Genomic DNA, 26172 nt, shown 5'->3' on the forward strand with positions numbered 1-26172 from the left:
CTGTTGACCAGTTCCTGGCTGCTGCTGCACCTGAACACCCTCCCTGCCCTCCATCACGTGCTGATGACAGATATTTCCAGGAGTTTGGCGAGGAGTCTGTGCTTCCTGATGCAATCAGCAGCCCAGAGGCTGCAGCCCTCGCCTCCTGCAGCTGCTGCCCGGCTGTGTCTGCTCTCCCAGCGATGGAGCAGCCGGGCAGAGCTGGGCAGAGCTGGGCAGAGCTGGGCAGAGCTGGGCAGAGTTGGGCAGAGCTGGCAGAGCTGGGCAGAGGTGGGCAGAGCCATGACCAGAGCACCCTGATGGACAAGCAGGAAAGTGCTGACGGTGATGGCAGCTGGGAATGTGATTTCCTGGTCACCTCAGTGTCTCACTGAAGAGCTCCTGTCAAAGGCAATAACGTTGTGCTGGCCTGATCCAGATGATCCTCATTATTCTGCTCACACAGGCAAAATTAAAAGTTTTGCTTGTTTACTGCCACACTTCTACGAAACACTCATTGGTTTATCCAGCCTTTTCCCTGTGAAGTTGTTACATTATGATGCTAAAAAAAATTTAATACATTTAAACTTCCAGCGTTGAAACTTCTGGATTGATAAAACACTGTATTGACAAATTTGCAGGAAATAGGAGGAGTTTCAATAGAAAGCACTTCTGGCAACCAAGCCAGGAAAAGAAAACAGTGTGGGGAATCACACCAAATGACTGGCTCTGTGCTTTTGCTGTGGGCATTAACACTGGCCACATTTAATGCTTAAATCTGAAGTGAGGTGGCTCTGCCCCAAAGCCCATTGCCTATGGACACACTCTCACACAATTAGTTATTTTTCAAGCATGAAATCACCTTGTAATGACATGCAGGAAAACCAACACCAGGATGAATTTCAGTAAGCTGAGAAGCCACAGAGCTGGCCTGGACATCACCAGCCACCTCAGCCACACGCAACAAGACCCCCCCAGTTCCCACATTCCCATCACATCTCCAGGAGCCACAGAACAAGAAGTATAAACTAAATTAACTCAAGTATTGAATTACTGAGCATCACCTGGAGAAGGTAACAGCATTTGAAACTGTCTGGGTAGCAGGAAAAGGGAAAGCAGGAAGCAGGACTTCAGTCTTTAAAGGAATCCAGAGGAAATCCAGAGCAGGCTCAGCTCTGTGCTGGGCACTTGGTCAGAATAACAATAAACAAACAGAACAATGAACAAACACCTCAGGGAAGAGCCCATTCAGCAACTTTAATGAGGAGTCAGACTTTTTAAATCAAACTCTTATCTTGTAGAGTTTTTTTAAGAAATCAAAGAGTGTGGAGATGAGAGGAAGTATCTTTTTTATATAAACCCATTTGGATTCCCAGAGGATATTTAGCAAGATCTCAACACAAGATTGGGAGGAAAAGTCCATATATAAAGACTTGCTTATGAAACAGGCAGGTGGGGGGAGAATCCTTAATTTTGTCCACAGAGAGAAGTCGCTGGGAAGTTCCAAGAGGATCAGTTTTGAAGCCTGACTCATCCAACAGTACTAAACACTACGGGAAGGGGCAGGAGGAACACGACTGCCTGGTGGTGGCAGAGGGTGGTCCCGGACCCCTGCGGGCAGACCCTGCCACGGGGACAGCCCCAGCAGTGGTCTGGAAGAGGATTTTCACTCCCATAGTTTTATACTCACGAATTCCTTTTCCATTGACTCCATCACTATGGACCTCTCCCGGTGCTCTGTCTCCCTGCACGATGCCAGGCTGGCCTGCTGCCAGGCCTGATGCCAGGCCTTCTGAGGGGGAAGCTCTTCTAGTGAAAAACTACAAACTTGACTCATAAACAAAAATACTTTGTTCTTTGGTTCATTCAGAACAGTGATTAATATCTCAGGCCTGCGATTCACCGTGATTTAATTTTAATACTGACTAAACCACAGCTTTTTTCTTGCATCAAAGGAAGATTTAGGATCCTGCATTTGCACTGGCTTTGGAGACACATCAAAGAACAGACGAATTCAGAGCTGTACACGAACACTTATTTTTGCACAACTGCACAATAAACAAACAATCACAGACAAGAACTCTTTCAGGAGCAGTAGAATCAAGCCAAATTTTCTGCTCATTTTGGGGTTTTCTATCACCTTGCAGCCTCCTCCTGAAGGCTTGGCTGTTTTCACTGAATGTTTAGGATGAATTTAAATTCCGAATTCTCAACCCTTTTACAAATGGCCCATCCCAGGTTGCTGGGATGAGCTTGGGGTGCACAATGCAGTCCCACAGCACATGGTTTAACTGCCTGGCTTCCTGAGGAAACCAGTCAAAAACACACTCAGGCTTTGGAATTCATGTAGGAACATGTTTTGCTCTACCCCAGTACAAGCCTTGGTTTAAAATAACCCTTAACTGTATCCCAGAGACATAAACAGCAGCAGGAGCCTGTTGTGTGGTAACTTCAGATAACTCAACACTGTAAAAAGTGACTGCAATTTATCCCTACTTTCCATCAATCATAAACCCAATTGCCTTAAGCCCAAGCTGATATGGCCACAATAACTCTTGGGTTAGACACATCATGCAAAGACAAATTATTCTGGACCACATCCAGAGACTCCAGGCTTTTTAATTTTTTATTTTTTTTTTTTTAAAAAACCACCTTTCAGGTGTTTTAATTTTGGTTGTGGGCACATGAAATTACCCTGATGTAAATTCATGAGGATTAGTCCAAGATAATAAAAACTGCATATTGAAGTACAAGGGAGTGTGCTGGAAATCCCAAATTGATGTTAGGAGCTGCAGCTTAACCTGGTTAACACAGGCCACGAGAAAACACTGCTGATAAAATTATTAGTCACTGCTAACTTGAAAAGTATTAATTACAGAGAAGACACACTGTAACTTAGAGCTGCTGAAGTTTAAATGCCGAACCAAGCCAAAGGAAGACTCTGGCCAGTCTCAGGCCAGTCCTCTGAGGTCTCTGGCTGCATTTCAAACCCATCCCTGTCTCTCTGTGCTGATTCCCTGCAGAGCAGCCCGAGGCTCCCCGGGGGAATGTGCTGATGCCCAGGATGGGATGCACTGCTGGAGCTGAGCTCTGAGCGTGGCACATTTCCTCTCCTGCCTGGAGTCAGCACTGTGGTGACTTTACCTTCCCTCTGCAGAGTCTCTGACCTTGCTTTCAAGTCCAATGTGAGATGAATTCTGAAGTACCTAATCCTCATTGTACAGACTCGGGATTCAGTAATACTTCCAAAAAAACCACCTTGGAGCGGTTTGTTCATGAGAACTGATGTTGACAGGGAAGACAAAAATCAGGACTGCTAACCTTGAGCGTCTGCTACAACACATCCAGGAGACAGGTGTGTGTCTCAGCAGTTACAAGCTGCTTCACACTGCAGCTCTGTGCCAAGATTTACAGAAATTCTGCCCACCAGCCTGACCTGCTTGGTACAAATCCCTCCCTCTCTGCTCAAATAAACATTCTGAGAGGGCTGTGTAAATAATAGTTCATTTTTAAACAAAGGGAATTGTAAAAGAACTCAAGTCTGCTTCTCACACGCCAGATCTGCATCCTCAGCCCGCAGACAGCTCGATGGGTCACATCACAAAATGCCCTAACAGGATTTCAAGTACACCCCAGGACACATCCTTAAAACCTGCTTAGTCAAACAACCTAACTCCCAAGTATCAGTGTCATTTTAGTCCCACTCCTTCTCTAGAACCTCAGTTTTAAGACCTCTACAGTTTTAGGCTCCACATCTTCTTGTTTCTAAAATACAAACTTAAAAGCTACTGGGACCTCAGTTTAGGCTGCAGGACCACAAACTGGTGCATCCTCAAACTGGGTGTTTATATTCTGGCCCAAGTGCATCCTGCTCACAGGAAGCAGCTGCAAGGTTGGATTCATGCAGGGCAAGAAGTTCATCTTCTCAACACTAAATAATTATTCAGGAATTTCAAGTTTTCCTCTGATTGCAAAGTAATTGTTTAATAAAGCAATATTCTGATTAAAAACAACTTAATGAGTCAGCAGAAGGAAAACCAATTGTTCTGAGGTTTATGCTTTGTTAAGCTCTATAGGAAAGGGGTTAAACCCAAAGCATTTCACACTTTTCTCATTCTGCCTTAGAGACGAGCAGGAATATAAATAAAAATGTCAGAAGTTTTCTCTGTTATTGCTCTGAGTTTTGCACAAACTGGTGTCTGTCAGAAAGAAGCTCCAGCTGTGTAATACAGCAACCTTTGCATGTCCAAGTCTGCAAGCACTGAATCCTTTGGCCAGGGTGGCATTTACAGACAAAGAGCACCAAGGATGCTGCCAGGGGATCTGCAGGGGGCTCCTCCCTGTCTCCCACCGCCAGGGACTCACCACTCCCCACAGAACACAAAGACAAGGTGTTTCTAAATAGGTCACCCAGAGATGGGTGGTAATTACAGAAACACATTAATCAGCTTTGTGAGGCAGAGCTGCTTTTCTCATCAAGAAGCCTTTTAACATCAGCTCTGTCTTCCCATCTCAGGACAAACTGACATCAATGGTCAGAGCAAAACACCCTCAAACACACAAATCTTGCTCGTCTGCCAATTCTGGCCCCATTTGGATGACAAAGCACAAACCAAAACCCAGGTGAAGTACAAAATATGTGAATGGATGTTACTGTCAGGAGAGTGTGGAAAGCAAGGCAGGAGTGAGCACAGTCACTAAAGGGCTGCCTTCAACACAGGATCTCAGAGTAACAGGAATTCAAATGCTGGGTGATAAATCAAAGGAAATGCAGCTCAGAGGCAGCCTCAGGAAGCTCCACCTTGGCCAAGGGGACCTTTTGCTTCTGCAGAAGCCCAGGTGTGTAAGGGAGGAGGAGGCAGCAGGTGACACAACCTGGTTCCTGGCAGCCTTGAGCCCTGGCAGCTCCTGACCCCCCAGCCAGGGGCAGCTCAGTGGCACTGATGCCTGGCACTGCTCAGAGCTGCCCCACAGTCCCACTGCTGTGTCACCTTGCTCATGAAATGGGAGTAAATCATCTTTTCTTACAAGTGAAATGTCCTTTTCACTGTGATTCAAACGTACTTCTCTGGACTTCAGCTCCTGTCTCCCCTTTCCCCATCTCCTCCCTTCCAGGGTATCCCACCCATAGTGTTCCAGGCTTGCAGCAGGATGCCAAGACCCACAGGATTTCCCCATAAAGTTATTTTGCAAGTTTGTTGACTTAGCCCCAGAATGCCAGGCCCTGCTATCTGCAATGCATGAACAGTTCAGTTCACAGAGCAGCTTAATGCCACTTCCTTGTCTTTACAGCTTCTGAACACACTTCCACACAGCAGTTCATGCCTGCAACCATTTTTTTGCTTTTTGTGATTCATTTTTCCAGGAGAATCTCAGAGAAATCAGTATTAAATACATTACTGCTGCAATTTCACAGTTTCCACTTTCAGTGGTGTGTTAAAGATTTATCAGACTTCTTTTTCTCACTATCAAAAGCATTAAAACATGAGTTCTGCCCAGACTGAGCCCTGGGATTGCAGCAGGGAGCTTCCCCCTTGTACAGCTGATTCCCACATCCTCCAGTTCCCACTGCTGTAGGAGCTTTTCCATACACAGTTGCTCCCAGGTGAGGACAGTGCCTCCAGGTGCAATTCAGGATACACAACTGCAGGAGTCCCTGCCATGGTTTAGGATGATGCTGTGACTGGCATCAGGGCCTGGAGCAGGAGGAGGAAACAGGTGGCCCAGATCAGATGTGTCAGCACAAAAAGAGCAGCTTCAGTGCAAGGTGTCTTTGGGGATGGTTTGAAGCCAGACCCTGGTCTCGTGCTCTCCCCAGCCAGGCCAGGCTGTGGATGAGGGAGGGTTGGGATGCAGCTCACTCAGAGACCATCAGAAGGAAATCTGCAACTACTGCTTCATTTGTCCTCATTTTCTCTGTATTCACAAGACAAAAAAAAAAAAAAATCCTTTCCCATACTTAAAATCTGTGCATTTCTGGCCAAATGACCAGTGCTTCCAGAGGGGTATTTTGTGAAACAGCCCCTGGCTGACAGTGACACTCTGAACAGCACCATGACAGGTTTGCAGACAGAAGGAGAATGGGAATAACTGGGCTTGGCAATTAGACTTGTTGACTCCTCTCCTACAAGAGACTTTTTTTTTGTTGTTCTGAAAAAATAAAAGTGCTGGTTTATGCTGAAGACAGTTGATCTTTAACAAGACAGCAAAGGATTGATACAGCAGAATTTTGCAGAGCCTGAAATAGCTGCCAAATTCAAGAGGCTGTTGGGAAATAAAAACCAACAAACATAGTCCTCTAAGGAAAACCTGGTTTTGCTAAACAAGGTCACACTGTCTTTTTGTTGTTTCTTTCCTTCTTATTCTTTTTTCCTTACATGTTCCTACATCTGCAGAGTAGGGAGACCAAGTACCAGTTTTCCCATGTTCCCCTTTGGAATTCTACAGCATTTCTTCTGCAGGAGCAATTAGTATTTGCTGTTGTTTTAAAAGAAAAACCCTACAGAAATAAAGGAAAAGTATGACTCACGGAGAGACCAATAATTAGGTCATGTGTTCAATTAGTTTTCATGCTTAAGTAGTTACTCTTCAGGAAATGCTCCCCCTTTGATGTGCAGCAGCAACTTCCCAATTAATTAGGCAGAAAGAAGCAATGAAGGAATGAAACCTCAGAAACCTTATCAAAGCCCAGAGATCTCTAATGAGGGGAACAACAGCATCAACAACAGACAACTGGCACTAAAAGGTAGAGGCTTTCAATGATCCATTTCAAGTATCTTGGCTGTACTTCCTTTGAAATTAAGAGAAAACTGTTGGGAAGCAGACCAGAAGAGAGGGAGATGCAGTCTGTTTGATCAGAAAATCACTGTTTCCTTGAAGGCTTGTCACAAAAGAGATAATCTACCCATACTGGAGGAGGTGTGTCCTCAGAGAGCATCACTCACTGGTGGAGGCAAGAGGCATCACACAACGGGTGAGATGGGATCAGAGAAACACAGGAAAGCCCTTCATTTGAAATCTGCATTAAAAACCTGTGTACAGTGAAGCACAAGGGGACACAGTGCTGGGAGTCCCAGCCTGGCACCAAGCACTTGGGGAAAGGATCATATACAGCCATAGCTCAACTAACTAACTAGTTAACTAACTAACTAACATTCTGCCCATGCCCACAGAGGAGCAGCAGCCAAGCCTGTTTGGGATCAGGACCCAGTTTCTCAGTTCCCTCAGGCCCTGCTGCAGTCCTGCTCCTGGATGATGTCACCTCTCTGAACCAAGGGGAAAATGGGCACAACCACATCCACTAAACGGGCTGGAAAGACCCAAACCATGCCCAGATCTGCCAGATCAATGAGTGCAGACATGTTATTGCCTGTCTCTTAACAACTGCCATGGATGTGAGGAATGCAGCATCACAAAGAGAACTGCACAGGAACAGAAGCCAGATTGCTGTGGGAGTGTGTCCCCCCCCCTCAGTGAGCAGGGATGCTCCAGGAGCAGGCATTCCCAAACATCAGTACTTGCTTTCAATCCACCCTTCCCAAAGGCTTTCTAGAAGTTTATTTAATATTGTCTTCTAGATTTCCCCAGTCCTTCCCCCATCCAGGATTTTCATCCCCCTTCACAGCTCACAGTCCTTCACCCCAGGGATCCCCTTCAGGTGGAGCTACAATGAAATCAGCTAATTCCATTAGAGAAGTAAAACACTCAAAACGACTCTCTTAGTGCAAAAGGAGGAAACTGAGAGAAGGAAAAGGGAGACAACAATGCAGCACCTGAATTAAAAGATCAATACTGTAACTGACTTTGTTTTATTTAGGCAAGTGGGTGTAAGGGGAGGAAATTCTTTGGGCTGTGATGTTTTGAGCTCTTTGGCCTTGCTGGTTGTTGCACAGGGTGTGCAGGAGCCCTGGAGCTCCTGACCTGGAGGGGTAGGAGGGGAATGGTGATGCCAAATTACAGACTTGCTCTGGGTAAATCTTACAGAGGCACAAACCTCTCACACCCCATTAAGCTACTTATCAGAGGATGTAAAAAGTCCCAAGTTCCATAGAAGAACTGACCTTCAACTTGAAATAAAGGTTTCTATACAGCTGCAAGATCCCACTACAACAGTTCTGTAGGATCTCAGAACTGCTTGGAGCACTGGAGGAGTGTGTGTCTGACATCCTCCTTACCTCACCTCTGCCCAGGAAGGGTTATGAACTGCACATTTTGGCCTTCCTGGCAGGACTGGGAAAGTTCATCAGAAAATAAGGAACAGGGCTGCAAAAAGCACCTGGTGCAGGAGTGACACTGGGATTCATGGGGACCAGTAAAATCACAACAGAGGTGTCCAAGTGACTGAGCAAAAGGAAGAAAAAGTCCTGTGAATGTTCTGGTCAGCTTAGAGTTAAAGAGAGAAACTGGTCAAAAGCCACTGCCAACAAAGAGAAAGCAAATCTATAATTTCATGCAAATTTAATAAGCATATGCTCCAGACTACTTCATACCAGGTCCTTTATTATGTAAACTTGCATCATCCAACCCACAGCTCTGCCTTCAGCTGTGCAGCCCCTTCTCAGGGCTCAGACACAGGGAGGGAAACTCGGGGAACTTCACTGTCTGGGCAAGGCTGGGAGCCAAGGAAGGAGACAGAGGGGGAACAAAGCCTGGCACCCTTCTAAGAAGCCAGCCCATCCCACAGGTTCTGTGCAAGCATCAGTGCCCACAGGGTAGCTGATACTTTGATACAAAGTGCTGGGGTTCAGCTCTGACAATTCCAGCCAGGAGGATGCAGAAAACACACTCCCTCCATCCAGTCCCCGAGCACTGGAGCAGCAGAGCACTGCAGAACACCTTCAGCCTTCCCACCAGCCCCTCTGCTCAGCTCTGCAGTGCCACAGCACAGAGCCAGGTCCCAGGTTCTACTGATAAATGGAGGTAAACCGGGACTTACAGAGCAGTAACTCCTGCTCATAAAAATCCCCACAAGCTCCTGCATCTCCATAAACCATCTCTCTGCAGCAGCACTTGGAGTTCACAGTCCATTAGTCCTATTTTCAAAGTCTGTTGACTCTTAAACTAAGGCAAGTTCCTGCCTTTGGCATGGCACAACATGCAGTGAAGCCAAGAAAACTGAATTTCCTCCTCAACGACAGGGAAATTATTTGCCACTCACTGCCAGCCCAAGCCAAGCCACGCTCTGGCTGGGCACTTACTACAGGGTTGCACCTAATGCAGGCAGGTTCTGCAAGGGGTAATAAATGAAGGTCAGAAGCAGAGAAATTCCATTTCAATATGATCAATTCCTTATCTAAATATTTTAAATGCAGAGCATGTGAGGAACCTCCGAAAGAAATTCCAAGTATTTTATTCTGGGCAATGGAAGTGGTACAAAGTGCTGCCTCAGCCAAAGGCTCCCCTTTCCCACGTGTTCTCTGGATGCTCCCTGCCAAACCCTCTGCTCCAGGCCCTGCCACCACTGAGCCCCAGTTCCACTGGGCTCCTCCAGCCATTCCCCAGCCCACCAGGCTGCAAATTCCCAAAGCAGGGGAGCAGTCCCAGCAAAGGTCCCTTCAGTCAGGCACTACAGGCTCCTGTGCCTTTCACTCTCAGCTGCTTTAGCAGCCCCCTTGATCCCTGTAATTGAACCTCCTCCTAGATTACCCTCAGGTTTAACCCCTTCCCTGCCCAGTGACACTCAAACCCCATGACCCAAGGGAGGGTTAGTGAAGAGCTGTCTTGATTTCTTTTCACTTTTTCACCAGCACCTCAATTGTCACTGCACTGAGCTGCAAGAACTCTGACTTGTTCAGAGGATTCTTTATCAAGACAGATCAAGCCCCAGCTCTGTCATCTCCTGCTCTCTCCCCAGCACCATCTTTATTTGAGAATTGCATGATATGTCTGAATATTGCTTAACTGCGGGATTTTGCAGATGAAACAACAGCTGAAGTGGTTTTTACTCCCACAGCACACAAATTTATTTAGCTACACAACAATAAAGCAAAGTCTTAAATTTAATCAGAACAAATACTTCAAGCAACAGCAAGCTGATAAATTATTTAGAAAGGGGCTCAATAAGACCTGGAAGGAAATATCCATCAGCTGTGCAGCCTGGGAGCTTCCAGAAACAAGGAATTTTCAAGCTTTACCCATTTTACAGATTTTTTCAGCTAAGCTCTTTGTATTGAACACAAAGGGGGATGTTTGAACAACATCCTGCAAACAGAAGCAGCCAAGGACTGGCAGTGATGGTACAGGACTGGTCACAGTGTCCATCCCTGCCACGATCCATCCCCAGGAATCAGCACCATTTGTACATTCCCAACAAGGTATTCCCGACAGGCAGCTCGTGCTGAAAGGACCTGACAGCCTGGGAATATTGGCTATTTCAGAAGATTTTAATCATTTGGTCTTTTTTTCAGACTGCCCTGTTTTCCCCAAACTGTCTTCCTTCCCTCCATTCCAAACCACTCCAAACCACTGAGAATCAGACCAAACTAGATGCATTAGTATTTATATGAAAGCTCTAGTAAATTCAATAATGTTCCTATTGTTTTATTGCACATGGCACATCAACTTCTCTTTATTACTGCAGAAAACTCAAGAGCCCTGTGGAGTGCAATAAACCAGGACGTGTTTGGCTTTGCAATGTTTCAGGGGCTGTGATTTCCTGCAGGAACCAGGAATTCACCAGGAATTCACCTCCACCAGGCCCACGCAGGGAACCTGCTCCTTCTGACCTGTCCCTCACCCCTCAGTACCAGGGACTCCACTACAGAGCACAGAAAAAGGACTGTTTTCACCTTTGCATCGAGATGTTTTACTCTCCTTTTTGATTTCAGGCACTATTTGAATTTTCTGCCAAATTCTTATTGTCAACATACCACAAGGAAAAACACCAAAGTAAATTCTCTTGTCTTAAATATAATATCTACCATAAATGCTTCAAGACAAGCCCTTCTGATAGAAACATACTTAAAAACACTTCAGAAAAAGGCATTCAACAGACCATGATGCACAGACTCAGTCATTTAAGGTTTCACCAGGAAATCAGCCCAGGAACACTCACCCTTGGCTGCCAGTTCTCGTACTGCTTCTGCAGGTTGGCCCCGATGGTCTCCAGAGCCTTCTGAGGCCCCATGGACAGAGGATCTGGGAACACAGAGGAGCATTTCTGACCCCAGCTGAACCCCTCAGGTCATTGATAGTTTCACACAGGCTCCTTTCGTGCCTGATTTCAAACTCACAAACTTGTCATTCCTCGTGGAATTTACCTGGGGACAACACCCAACTTCAGTACAAATGCAGTTCATTACTGACTGTCAGAGCTGGAGGATTTCTCTCACTAAGCTACTAAACACAATTTTGTTTTGAAGGACAGGAGAGGCATTACATCTGTTTCCTTCAATACTAAAAAAGGTTTCTATTGTAAACAGTGACAAAAAATTCAAATTGATTAAATATTTGATGATAAACATTTTCTCTTGATGGATGAAAGTCCTGCTTCATTTACTTCCTTTGCTTCTTGCTTCTCAGATAACATGCCATTTGTAATATTTAAGAAGTTAATTTTATCACTAGATAATTACAACCATCCATACATAGCAATACAATTCCAGTCTATGTGCTCTATTCAAACACCATGAACATATAATTACACTATTAACAAGCTTAAAAAAAACAACCCTAGAAACTAATATTTCACTATTTAATATAAATTATTTTAAAAGCATTTAACCAAATCAATGAAGGGTCTTTTTTTTAATTTTTACAAATATTCTACTTTTGTTGGAAAGAAAATATAATAAAGTAGGATGAAAGCTGGATTGTATGAGTTATTTTTCTTTAGTGAATAAAAGCTGGGATCTTATTTAAATTATAGCAGTAAACTGCAACTGGAGCAAAAGGAGTTCCACACCTCCCTGCACATCTGCAAAGACATTCTCACACACCCCACTCGCTCCTCCTGAGACTGGGGTAAGGAAAACATCCCATATTTCTGCAATTACCTTTCTCAGAAGTTTCAAGTCGCCTGGAAATGGAAGGAGCACTTGTGTACATACACACACTGAAAGTTTAATTACAAAGCTGCATTCAAAATTCTCTTTGCTAATGATAGGCACTAATGACTTTATTTAAATGACTCTGCAATGCTCCTCATTCCCTTTGCTGGTGTATCAGTGGGACATCAGAGCTGTCCCCTCCCCTGCACTGATGGATCTGTTCCTGCCTGCTCAGGGCTTTTCAGCTGCTTCAAAGTCATCAGTGTTTTTAGGTTAAAAACCTGAGATGCTGTGATTCATGAAAGCAGGTAAAGCAAGGTTAGAAACAAGATCTTCTGAAAGTTTTTTCTTTAAAATTCCGTTTGTGCAGTGATTAATTTGCTCCTGAGGCCTGTCTAAGCCCCAGAGTTGAGGATTACAGTGGTATGTGCTGGAGGCTGAACGTTCCCCATTCCTAGATAAAAAACAAATCTCTCTGAGAAAGCTTTTGTACACAACATATTTCCTTCTAATATTACTTCAGATTTGCCTCATCTTGATAATCAGACTTTTTTTTCCAAAAACCAAGGGAACTTTTCATTGCTTCACAAAAAGACCAGGAATTTAATCCAACACTGCATCAAACTAGCAAGACCAGGTGTTGGAACTGCTGGCAAGACATCCTTGGGAATAATTCCAGGTCTTCTGAATTCATGTTTCCAATTAAAACAGCCCCGGAGCAGCCACCTCAACACACAGCAAAGTCCTTGCATTTCCCAAACCTCCCTGCTCTGCTGTGTGAGGCAGCAAAGGGGGATTCAAAGCTTTGCAGACCCCAGCACTCTGAGGATGGAACTGCTCACAGATTTCCTCAGATATTTATAAATCTACCACAATTAAAAGGAAGCAAAGCAGCTCATTAACAGCTGGTTTGCTCCATGGTATCTCATTTCAGAACAAAGCAGGACAGGACCTAAGGCAGCAGTTGGGGCTGGACTCTTGAGTGACCCACAGAGAGAGAGAGAAATCAGATCCCAGATTTCCTTTTGTTCACCCCAGTTTTCAGTTCAGGAAATTCACAACTTTGAGATGACCTTCTGTGCTGTGGCTCAGTATTTGCAGGACTCAGGGTGAGCTGGAGCCTGGAAGCCCCTGGGACTCACCAATCCAGCATTCCAGGCGGGCACAGGGAGTTGTTTTCACCACATCAGGAGGGTCCACGCCGACATTTAGGCACAAAACTAAGGCAACACTTACAGTCTTCATCTGCAAAGACAGGCAATAATACATCTACTTAGTGCAGAAACAACAGCAATTTTCACTTGGGTTCAAATTTTACCACTCTGAGAACTTCTGAAGGGTTTCAACCAACCTCTCTTACCTGCTCTTTCACATGGACTATTTTGAGCAAGGCCTGACTGATTACATTTTTCATATTTTTTATTAGAACAGTACTTAGACCCTATGTTACTATTTTTATTATTATTTCCAGAGCCCATTCTTCTCTTTCTGAGCATGGAAATAGATATCAGTGAACTTCTGCTACTCATCTTAAATTAGCCATTGTCCAGCTGAAACATATTATTAAAACATGAGGAAATGCTATTCACAGTCCCTGATCAATATTATAATGCAGTGCATGATCTCTAATATTAAAACTAAGCATATTACAGTGGAAAAACCCCCAAGTGACAAACTAAACCTTAAAATCCTCAAACAAACAAACACACATCAAAACAAACACATTAAGTCCATTTTTTCTTTGTTTTCTGCACACCTTAGTTATCCTGGAGAGCCTTCTTAGGAGAAATCCTGTCTTGGCTCCCTCCCTGGGCCTGCTCCAGCTGCTCCAGCATCACCCTGGCACTGCCCAGGCAGCACATGGGGTTGTGCCACGTGGGCACCACGAAGGTACCAAACCCAAGCCCACCAAACCTCACCTGGGACCGAAAACCTGCATTAAACCAATGGCTGAGCACCACAGCCAGCTAAAAACACTGCTTGAAAACTATTATTGCACGTCTTCATGGTCTCTTCCACACTCCCTCGTTCCAACCCCTAAACCAGAGAAGCAAAACAAAGGCTCCCAGTAATTCCATCAGGCACTCGGTGCTTGTCTGCACACCCACACCCCCACTGCAATTCACAACAGGAGCGAAATAAACCCAAAATTTCACACTTAAGAAAAATCCTAGAGCCACACAAATGGATAATTTATAAGGAAATTGGAGCAGCCAGACACTGTTCATGCCATGGAAGGGGGACAGGCTCAACACCAGGACAGAAATCCAGCAGCTTTTCCTCACTCCCATGGCCATGACAGGGAACACAGAGTAAAGATCTAGCAAGAAATGTGGTTAATGGCTCCATCCCAAAGTGTGTTCTGGCTAACAAACCCTGCAGTCACGTAGGAGTGTCTCGTGCCCAGGAGGTACCGAGGAGGAAGCAGCACTTTGCAGCACGGAGATGAAAACAAGAGTCTGAACAGGAATCCCCGTACCAGGATGCCACGAGGCTTCCTGAGGAGTCACACATGGATGGGAGTGGCTCATCATGGGATGGAGTTCAGCACTAAGGACAGGTGCACCCAGGGTACTTCCTCAGAATTCCAAGGAATCCATAGTCCAAGCAGAGTTATTTGCAACATGAGGGTCAGCAGCAAGATGCAGCTCGGTCCTGCAGACCCTTCAGTGCTGTAGAGTGTTATGGACCACCCAAAAGCACCACCCAAACTGCTCCCTCCCCAAAACACCTGACCATTACACAACTCCTGGCACTGCCCTGCCCACAGGGACACCTTTCCAGCACACTCCCTCATCTGCCAGCCCACAGGGTCCCGGAAAACTCACAGTGCTGCAGGGTGTGGAAGGGCACAAACATCGCCAGGAGTCACCATGTGCTGGCAAACACACTGAAAACCCTGAAGGAAACACAGGAAACTACAGACAAAATAACTTAGGAGGCATGAAAACACATAAATCATTCCTCCAAGAGAAAGTATCCTGCCAACCAATCTTCTCCATCTCCCGTATTTATTGTTTCCCATTTGCAGTCTAATACTGACTTATTTTTCAATATTTTGCTAGTAACGTCTGATCGGTGACTTATGCTGAACAGGCTGATATTTATCTTCTGTTCCCAAGTTCGGGGTTTTAAATAAGCACCTCTCCAGGAAAACTGACAGCAAACCCCTAATGAAAGGAACAGGAACTGATCCCAGAGACAAATGGGGTGATTTCCCCTCTGCCACCTCTCCCAAAGGACATAAAGTCTCACATTCCACTACGACTCATTCTGCAAACAACAAGCACACCCTCGGGGAGAATTACAGCTCACTCCTCTCCCCTGACCTGCTCCTCCTCATCCACCCCTGTGGGTGAATCACAGAATGGCCCGGGATGGAAGGGATCCTAAATCCCATCCCGTGCCACCCCTGCCATGGGCAGGGACCCCTTCCACTGGCCCAGGTCGTTCCAGCCTGGCCTTGCACACTTCCAGGGATCCAGGGGCAGCCACAGCTTCTCTGGGCAACCTGTGCCAGGGCCCCCCCACACTCACAGCCAAGAATTCCTTCCCAGTATCCCATCTAACCCTGCCCTCTGGCAGTTTGAGGCCATTCCCCCTTGTCCTGGCACTCCACACCCTTGTAAATAGTCTCTCCATCTTTCCTGTAGTCTCCCTTCAGGTCCTGGAAGGCCACAATCAGGTCCAGCCCAAAGCTTCTCTTCTCCAGGCTGCACAATCCCAGCTCTCCCAGCCTTTCCTCCCAGCAGAGCTGCTCCATCCCTCTGACCATCCTGGTGCCTCCTCTGGACCGGCTCCAGCAGCTCCCTGTCCCTCCTGTGCTGTTCCCAGGGCTGGAGCAGCTCTGCAGGGGGGTCTCACCTGAGGGGCAGAACCGCCCCTGCCCTCTGCCCACGCTGGGGGATCAGCCCAGGGCACGGGGGTGCCAGCACACACAGCAGACAAAAAAAACCCAAGCCCAAAAAACCCAATAACCCTTTTGACATTTCTAAGCTCTTGGAACATGCCAGAAACTTCACTGCATATTTAAATCTTTTTAATACAAGAAGTATGAGGACCTTCTCATCTGTCATTAAGACAGTGGAAATTTTCTTTTTCCCATTTCAAGAGTATATCTCCCAGAATACATTTCAATGGATTTTTGTTAGAATTAAAAAATGAAGCAGAAGAATGTTTGGCAAGCTGGTAAGAAACCCAATATCTAAAATGCTTTCTCAGCAAAGGCTCAAGATCAGACCACAGCAGCTCTGACTGTGGGCTTTGTGCTGGGGAGTGTTGTTTGCATGTTAAAAAAAAAGGTATACAATTCCCAAGCTTGTATTGCATCCAATTTAAAATGGGTTAATAACTCTGGGTCAGAACCTGCAATAGCTAAATTGCAAAATCCACTCAGTCAAAATGCTCTTGCTGAGAAGCAGTGGTATTGAATTCCTCCCCAAACCCATTGGAAATGGGAGTCAGGGAGCAGAGGGAGTTCTGCATCTGCTCGGAAAAGAAGATGCTTTTTAAAGCATCTGACATTAAAATTTACATCTTATACTAAAGATCAGAGAACTTGTAAAATATTTCTAATTCACCTCTTATTTCATTCAGAGATCTGCAGGTGAGTACAGTGCACTTTCTGCAGCTATTTTCAGCCAGAAAATAAACATTGCATTATCTCCCTAAGAATGGGTTTGACTGAAAATGTGAACTTTTATCATCACAGGGAGCCCGCCTGATCCTATTGGAGCATCCCTAAAAGTGATTCCAGTCCAGGCTGAAACGAAAATAGCCAATTTCAGCAGTGCTGGATTTGTTACAGCCTGAGTAAGAACAGTTTAGTAACTTCTAGTTCAAGTAATACCAAGAACAAGCCAATGCATTTATGAGAAATTTTACATTTTGTGGTACATTTCAGACTGGACATTTTAAGACCCATAAATATTTGATTTCTTCACTGCAATTTGCAAGCTGAAAACTTTCTCTTCAACATTACCCAGAAGAACACTCAAGTGCTAGAAACCTGCCTGGGTTTATGCCAGTCAGTTCAAATTGCTTCTGTGAGTTAATATAAACACAAGATTAAGTCAGCATTAAACAAGAAATATACACTGCTATGTTATTTTACAGAGTTGAGGGTGAAGTTATCAACATTAAACACAAACACTGGGACAGATTTCCAGATTCCAAATCTTCCTCTCGGTCTCATTTGGAAACTCTCACTGGCCAGGAGGTTCAATTCCCTGCTTGTGCAGGAAATTCATTCTCTTCCTAAAGACTTTTTTTGGACATTTTTACACAGATTTAATACAAGCCTCTCAACCAACAGGCAAACCCAGTGAGGTGTTCCACAGGTAACTCCAGGATGTTGGCTCCTTTGGAGATGTGCCATTAGACTCCCCAACAAGGAAGTCTCCAACACCGAACACCAGCAGCAGCATTTAACAGCACAAAACACTGTTCTCCCTCTGGAGCTCCAGTTCACTCTGCAGCACCAGAAAATCATGTTTTCCCCAATCCTTCCCATTTTGGGCTCCCAGCCCAGAGGTGACAAGTGAGGACAATCTGCCCAGGCATTGTTCCCAGGGCTCTGGCACCACGCTCCGCTGAGGAATGCAGGGCTGCAAATCAGCCAGGGAAAAGGCTGAAAGTGCTGAACAGGCACACAAACCCCTGACCTTCCTGGTCCACTCCATCACAGAACTGCACACAGACCCGGTGAAAGGGTGCTGAAGCAACTCAGAACATATCCCACGTGGACACAACTTATCCCAGTCCAGGAACACAGACCCCTGCTGCCTCTGCAGCTCACCTGTACCATTTGCAAGGTAAAAACATCTAAAAAAGGAAGAGCTTTCAGCTTCAAGGAAATTTTTTTAATGCAAAGTTTAAGATAAATAAATTGTTAGGGAAAAAAAAAATCTCCATGTGCTTTTCCACAGCAATAAAAATAGTAAAATGCAAAGAAATCCTTCGAGATAACATTAATAATTCAACATCTCTGCAGGTTGTCTTCAGCCATCTGCAGCCCAAACGGTGGGTTCCTGGTGTGCCAGCCTGCTCTAGATTCCTAGATCAACTCCTCCCCAGGGTTTGTTTTCCTTCTCTAACCTCTGTGTTCAGCACTAACACTCTGAGTTTTCTTCAGAGGTTTATTTATGTCCAACATGTTCGTTTGCCCAGCCAAGGCAGCTCCTGCACACGGTTCATGTGCCAGCAGTGACACAGCTCCTCACAAAGCACATCTTGAACTGCTGCCTTCACTGGTTACTTCATGAGCACTTCTTCAGCTCATGGCTGAATTACCACTGTCACTCACTACCCCAGATATCCACAGACACTTCCTATTTACTTGCTCTGGGAACACTGTGCATCTCCTCGGTCTGAAGGGAGTGACACCACCAGTGGCCAGTGACCTCAGCTCCAAAGGTGCCCTTGGAGATGAAAGGGGATCGTGTGTGACCGACTGTCCTTAAGATTAAAAACTACACACTCGAGCAGGTTGAGCCATTGTCACAGCAAAGCAGCCACTGCCTTCAAACCACCCTCAGATGCAGAGAACCAAATTGGTGTTCCCTTGTCCCTGCCAATCATTTCCTAAAAATAATGAAAAATAATAGAAAGCAAATCTTTTACTTCTATGATCTTTCTTTATACAACATGCAAAAGAATCAGTAGGCATTTTCCAGACGTTATTCTCCATTTGATCTGTGACAACAGGTTTCCTCCTCACCTCAGCCCAGCTCTGCTTTGCATTCGTACCGGCTTCTCCCAGTCGCTCCACCGCATTCCCACTCCTGTCTAGCACTGCCTTGAAAAGGTGTCGGTCTTCCCAGGCACTGACCGACTTCAGCTTCAGATCTTCCTTGCAAGCTATTCTTTCAAATCATTCCTAGACGGCACTCTCAGATCTTTAGGGAGTCAATAACACCGGATACACACGGCGCGTTTGATCAGGAGTCGCTGTCTCACTCCAGTGGAATCCCTGAGCCACAGCCAACTACTTCACAGTCAAATAACTTCTTAAAAGAGGAATTTTCCTAAGCTTACAGGAGTGAGTAGGAGAAAATGATCAAGATCAAGTCCATGAATTCCAGTGAAGTGTCAGGAACATGAAGATGGAGATGCTGGTTGTGTTTGAGAGGCACACAGTACAGAACGCTGGCCCCTGCTTCCCAAGGCTCAACCTCGCCATCCCTCCAGGGGCTTTAAATTCCATCACAGAGAAAGGGAGAGGTCCCTGAGGGAACAAACCATGCTGCAGCCTCTGCTCCTGCTTGAGGCTTCATCAGGCTACAGGGAAGTCAAGCAGAGGGAGAGCCAGGAACACAGGACTCATCCAGACATGGAGAAGGGCGGCCTGACCCAATCCATGGCTGTTCCCACAGTGATTACACTGATTACACCTCACTCCCATCCCCTGCCCAACAAGAGCTGCTCTGGCTGTAGGTCACCCTGCCACAGCACAGCAAGGATAAATCAATAAATACAAACCCAGAGGGTGCCACTGGCAGAACCACTGGGACAATAAGATAAAAAGGAATTCTTCAGACCCCAGGCCCATCTGTCACCTATTGCACCCATCCCCTATCACAGCTTTGCATTAGAGAACGTCACTAACACAAACCTGGGTTTAAGTAATTAATTAGATAATTCATTGAAAGAGGCACCTACAGTACCTTCTTTAGAGAACAGAGGAACAAGACACACGTCATGGGTTTATCAAATTTACTGCCAAGGCCAGTTAAAGCTACGAGTCACAGAAGGATCAATAACCCCCTCAGCTGCCCGTGGCCTCACTACACCAACAGTCACCTCTGGAAGCAGCCAAGGGTGAAGATCAGCACAGCAGAGAGCCAATTAAAACAACACCTCAGAGAGGAAAACACAGTTAAACCCCCCAAACTTCCCAGAAAACCAACACAACCCACGGAGCCAGAACTGAAACTCCGAGGAAGCTGCTGCCCTCGGACTTCTCTGTCTACACACAGGCAGAGAGAAGAAACAGAAGAACCAGAAAAGCATCAATGAAGCATTTCTGAGACATCCACACAACCTCCAGCTACTGCAACACCCCCAATGCCAGGCCAAGCAGGGGTGGTTGGCAGCAGAGACGTTTCCCAGTTGTCACCACGACCGAATTCCGGTGACATCTGCCACGCTTGAGAGAGGAGAAGAAAAGCCTCGCAGAGTGACACATTTTTAACTCAAGTATGCAATCTGCAACTTATCTGTGTATATCTTTCAAGGGTTGTTTTTTTTTTTCTCTGCCTGCTATTCATAGACCTTTCAAATTTCCCCACACATGCTGGAGGGCAGGGGGTAACTACCCACCACAAGGCAGATGCTGATTTTCAGTAGCAATAATTGCCTGACTCCTCTGCAGATCCCAACTGCTCAGCAGCACCAGCCCCCAGGACTGCCCCGGCCGCCCAGACAAAAAAAGCAGCAGGTTATATATAGGTAAGTTCCTCTCACTGCATTTTCAAATGGAGAGACACAGATATAGCTAGTTTCTGACATTCCATTTGCTAATGGTGTTCATTTTACAGATCTCAGCTGAAGGGAGAATATTCACAGGATGAGAAAGCGAATGGCTGAGTTGAGGATTTCAGTGTTTCCTGCTGGTGTACAAAGGTCAGATCTTTCTCTTTCAAAGTTGTGCTCTCAGAGCTGTTAATCAAAGTCCCCTCTGCTCAGACATAAAACATTTGTGGACACAGTGCAGCCTCCCACCCCCATCCAATCAATACTCAACACCTCAGTTCAAACAGAGCCCTGTTCTAGGGGAGGGAAAACACAAACCCAGGAGTGAGCTGACGCTGCTCATGGCTGACAGTTCCAGGAGAGCCTGGGGTTGGGTTGGGTTGGGTTTGACAGGCAGCAGGGGCCACTGCTCCCACACAATTCCCACACTTCACAGGGCTGCAATCACCACTGCAGGAACTACTGAACCAGGATGGGCTTCAACCACTGACCCAGGAGAGAGATCCACACCACCACCAGCTCTCAGGAGCAGCTGGGGGGGCTCAGCCTGGAGAAAAGGACGCTCAGGGGGGACCTTCTGGCTCTGCAACTCCCTGACAGGAAGGTGGTCGGGCTCTGCTCCCAGGGAACAAGGGACAGGAGGAGAGGAAACAGCCTCAAGTTGTGCCAGGGGAGGTTTAGATTGGATAACAGCAAAATAAAATTCATAATTTACAACAGAAAGAGTTGTAAAGCACTGGCAGAGGCTGCCCAGGGCAGGGGTGGAGTCACCATCCCTGGAAGTATTCAAAAAACATGTGGATGTGGCACTTGAGGACGTGGTTTTGTGGTGAACATGGTGGTGGTCCTGGTTGACGGTTGGACTTTTCCAACCTTAATGATTCCATGATTCTGTGATTTCAGCTCCCAAGAAAGACCAAACCAGTCTTAGAAGAGGGGGGGAAATGAGCCACCAGTGCTCCAGGATCAACCAGCAGCCCAAACATGGCCATTCAGTGCCTGGGAAGCTTCTGTGCATTGAAACAACGATCTCAAGCTGAAATGATGTGCACAAACCCACACCACTACCATCCTTCAGTAATTCCCTTCAACACACAGAACGTTACACCCACAGAATCCCACACTGGTTTGGGTTAGAAGGGACCTTAGAGCTAATCCCATTTCACCCTCTGCCATGGGCAGGGAGACCTTCCACTAGACTGGGTTGCTCCAAGCCCCATCCAACCTGGCCTTGGACACTTCCAGGGATTTACTGTGCAGGCAGGCAAACTCTCCTTCTGAATTAAGCACATTTGCATGCAGTTCTGCTTTAATCTGCATGTCCAGAGAAACCTAATTGTGTATTCCTCTTCTCATAAAAACAGGATTTAATTCTCACTCAGCAAGTTATGAGGCAGCAGGAAAAAAAATGTTGAAGTAAAACTATTACAATCAGCTTTGTTGCTCTCTGCTTATCTTAGAAATCAATATAAATACAGTAATTCCTAATTTAAATATTCAGAATTTAATAGCAACTTGTCAGTAAAACCTGGTGCACTTGGGAGTGTTTTCATTTAAATCAAGTTACATGCTTTAGTTGCTACCGAGGCTGAGATTTAATTCAATACACAAAGCATAACTCCAACCCTCTTGTGTTAAAAATATTCTTTAAATAAATAATAGATCAAAGCAGTGTCACTTTGATGGCATATGCAGTCCATGGAAGGGGGGGAGCTAGGATTAAATGTTTTCAGAGCAGCCCTTGTGCAGAAGGGGCGGGGGACACCAGTGAATGCTCACTTGTTTTCTCCAGATTTACCACTCATTACTCTGCTGATTCGATTCTCCCACTTATCAGAGTTCTGCCTTCCAAAGAACCTTCAACTTCATAAAAACTCTGAGGTTTTTAGAGCAATAAAGCAGGATGAAAAGAAGAGTCATTCCTTCCCAAATCTTAGTGAATCATTTCCTATAACTATAGCAGAGCTCGGATCACTCCCCAGGACTCCTCGATGAATAAGGCAAAAATCTGCCACTGCTCCTGGTTTTCATGATTCACGGGGACATGACAGATTTACCTGCAACTTGGACAAACAGACACTTGGTTTGGTTGACCTTTGAGAATTTCTTCATTCAGAGACAGGCTGGTGTGTTTAACGACAGGTGGTGGGTCCCAACCCAAGCTGTGACAAGTTCATTTCTCAAATTCAAAACAACAGAACGTTCTCCGCACTCAGCTCACAGCCAGAGCTTCATCCTCTCCCAGCAGCATCCCGGAGACAAGAGCACACCTGGAGTCCATCAGCCCTGGCTTGTGGGGAAGGGGGGTGAGAGACAAAGCACCAGGGGAATGGGACAGAGCCTCAGCCACACGGGGACTGGAGGGAAGGGGCTCCACACGGGATGAGCAGCTCCAGACAAACATCGGGGGCTGTGACACCGACACGGCTGCACCGCATCCGGATCACTGGGATCAGCGCCCGGAAACAAGGAAAGAGGAAGAGAGGAAACCTTCTGAGGACAGCCACAACAAGGAATAATTAATGAATGATGCCAGAGAGCATAACAAAGCAGCTCGGGGAGAGGGAGAACCAGAAAGGGGGAATGAAGGGCAGTCAGTCAGATTCCAGGCGTTACTTTGTGTCTGCCTTCACACCACCCTTCCCAACTGCTTCCCATCAAACTCCCACCAATCCCAGGTCCTGGGTTTTTATCCAGGTGCCTCATTCCCTGGGCAAACCTGTCACACTCCCACTGCCATTTCCAGTTGGGCTGTGGGAAAGCAGCAGCATGAGCGAGCTGCCTTCCACCTCCTGCTCATGGACCACAGGATTACATTTCATGAATTATTTTGCAGGATTAACCAAACTCGAGTTGGCTGGGGGGAAATATTTAACAAACATCCCCATGCAGCGTTCCAAACCCTCATCCTCAGAGCCCTTCCTTGCCCAGATGAGGTTCTACCTTTGTTATCTCACATCAAATGCTCAGCAGACAGCCAGTGACAGCTAAGGAGGGGAATGAAAGACATGAAAAATAACTCCTAAGATTTAAAAGTAATGAGGTAGAGCATTCTCAAATCAGCTGCTTCTCCTCTCTCACGTGTCTTTATGTGCTTTCTCTATCTTCCTATGCACCCGTTCTTAAACAAAAAGTAACAATACACAATGGCAAGTTTGTCCAAAGGATCCCTGATCCAGCTGCCCAGATACAAACGACACCTGAGCAGCACCACCGACCCTGGGGTAAAGTTATTTGGCTCAAGCTGACAGTGAAAGCAGAAGGACTAAAGAGAAAATTCTGGATTTGCTTTTATTTTCTTCTCTTACAGGAAGCAGACTCAGTATCGTGGAGTGACCCAGGGCCTGACCTCGTTGAGTCGGTCCCTGCAGCAGCAATGTCATGACAGGCACAACATTCACAGCACAGGAGAGTCTGGGAGGAGGACACTGCAGGTCCAGGGAGTCAGGAAGCAGGAGCTGGGCTGTGGTGATCACTAACCACTGCTCTCTTCATCAGAAACATTCTCTCTGGCCATAAGAAGCACGTGAAATGTTTAACACCAACCACGGAGAAGCTGCTCCTCACCCCCTGCACTTGTGCTGCTGCTGCACAACCTTTTGATCACCTTGACCCAGCCAAAGTCATTCCCAAATTAGAAAGAGGCAACTTTGCAGATCAGGAAATAAGTGAACAGGAAGCTTCCCAGGAAGGCAGAGGGATCACTAAAATAGACAAGCAAGCTCATCACACCTCCACAGTCTACTAGAGAAAGTCTCTTCTTTGCCAAAACCCTTTAGAGCAGAAAGAGCACACACGTGGTGTCTGTGCCTCCCTTAAATCGCACCCAAAACACTCAGTTCAACCCGGGAATGATCTGCCAAGTCACATTTTCAGTACATGATTCTCCTCAGGGAAATGACTCTGGTTCAGCCAGAGCCTTCCCAGAACTTCTGAGAACTATAACCACCCCTCTAGGAACACTGAGACAGGGACAGCATCCCTGTGCCTGATCATAACGCCTCTGGAAAGAAATTACAGCATGGAATTTCAACAAGTTATTCCACAACATTACAAGAGGAATCATAAACATAACGGAAACTTGGTAACCACAGAAATTCACAAATATTTATAAACACAAAGTTATGTGCAAAACAACTTCGGGAGCCAGGGAATCCCACAACCCAAAGCAGATTCCAAAAACTGAACGACTGGAGATGATTACCCGTGACATTTCTTAAGTGTTTTGTTTGCTTTTTACTTAAACATTGAAGTTGGGACACAGACAGGACAGACGACTCCAGACCCAGCTGGGATCTTTCTTTGTTTCTCTTGGCTTTGTGAGTTTAACACACAGCATGTCTCCAAACACGGGGAAGCTCCCAATGTAATACAACAAGAGCTTCATCTCATAAGAATTTCCTGCCTCCAAATTCCCATAATCTCAGTTTCCACACACACAAACACACCTTCATTTTATATTCCACACAACATGCTGGTGGCAAGCTCCAAACCCACGAAGCTCCAGTGCAACTTCACCTCCAGAGAGCTGTAACTGCTCAACCTACTGCACCTGGAGCCTCCCCATTCACCTGCAGAGCTCCTGCACACCTCGTTCATTTTACTGACTTTTCCAAAAAGCACCAGGTGCCCAAATTTCCTTGAAAGAGCTTAAACGATGGAGCTGCTCTAAGAGTGCAAGTACCACGAGTATCAATTCAGTACTTCTGCTCCTTCTGCATGTCTGATTCCTCTAATTCCACATGACTGGGACACAAACTATGGGATCAACACGCAGAGTTTCATCTGAAAACAGACCCCTGCTGCAGCCCAGTGGCCCTCTGGGCTCTCACCGCTCCCTTTCCACCACTCTCCCCACTCCTGCTCCTCCAAACCCCACCGCGCCCGGGAGCATTACCCGGTCCTTCATCCTCCAGCTCTGGGCCAAAGACTTGGAGCCTTCGATCTTCTCGCAGTGCCTCTTCTTCATGAAGGCCAGGGGCAGGTTCCAGTCCGTCAGGTCGGACTCATCCTCCTCGCCGAGCCCCAGCAGAGGCGACTGCAGCATCTCGGACTCCATCGGCGGGGCGGCTCCGGGCGGCACGTGCGCGGCGATGTCCAGCCCGGCACCCAGCGGGGCCGGGGGTCCCTCCGCCGGGAGGGGGGCGACGGGCCGAGGGCGGCGGGAGGCGGCGCTCCGCAGGCAAGGGCGGGCCCGGGGGTCGCAGCGCCGTCACCTGGCGCGGGCAGCGGCCCCGGTCGGGCTCGGCGGCGGCGCGGCCCGGGGAGCACCGAGGGGCCGGCACCGGGCCCGGGGCCTCCCTCGCTCCTCTACCCCCGCGGGCCCCGCGCTCCCTGCGGCGGGCGGCGCGTCCGGCCCATGGCGGCCCCTGGCACTCCGGCGGGCCGAGAGCGGCTCGGCAGCTGCGCGGCGGGGGCGGCGGCAGAGGCGGCGGCGGGACGCGCGCCCCGGGCCCGGCAAGCGCGGCTCGGCTCAGCACCGCGCCACGGGGGCGGCCATCTTGCCCGGCCCACAATGCCCCGCGCTACGGGCCGCCGCGAGGGACACGCCGGGCCTCGGGGCCGCCGCGTTGCCATGGGGACCGCGCGTTGCTATGGGGACCGCGCGGGACCACAGAATCCCAGGATCACTGAGGTTGGAAAAGACCTCCGGGATCATGGAGTCCAACCTGTGCCCCGATCCCCACCTTGTCACCCAGCCCAGAGCACTGAGTGTGTTCCTTGGACACCTCGA

The 26172-nt window shown here is 47.0% G+C and overlaps 1 protein-coding gene across 4 annotated transcripts in view; it reads right to left on the reverse strand.

The window, feature by feature from the left end:
- Positions 1-25625, reverse strand: part of RPTOR (regulatory associated protein of MTOR complex 1) — a 105553-nt gene extending 79928 nt beyond the window's left edge. For 2 of the 4 annotated variants that reach the window (XM_032706836.1, XM_032706834.1), the window contains exons 1-3: positions 25336-25497; positions 13109-13211; positions 11033-11115 (exon numbers count right to left, since the gene is read on the reverse strand). In XM_032706836.1, the coding sequence (XP_032562727.1) occupies positions 11033-11115; positions 13109-13211; positions 25336-25497 (348 nt within the window). Of the gene's footprint in view, positions 1-11032; positions 11116-13108; positions 13212-25335 lie in introns of all 4 variants that reach the window. The other 2 variants (XM_032706833.1, XM_032706835.1) reach the window with 2 other exon arrangements.
- Positions 25626-26172: the final 547 nt, after the last annotated feature.

The sequence above is a fragment of the Chiroxiphia lanceolata genome, chromosome 19 (assembly GCF_009829145.1).
Source record: "Chiroxiphia lanceolata isolate bChiLan1 chromosome 19, bChiLan1.pri, whole genome shotgun sequence".
Lineage (NCBI taxonomy): Eukaryota > Metazoa > Chordata > Aves > Passeriformes > Pipridae > Chiroxiphia > Chiroxiphia lanceolata.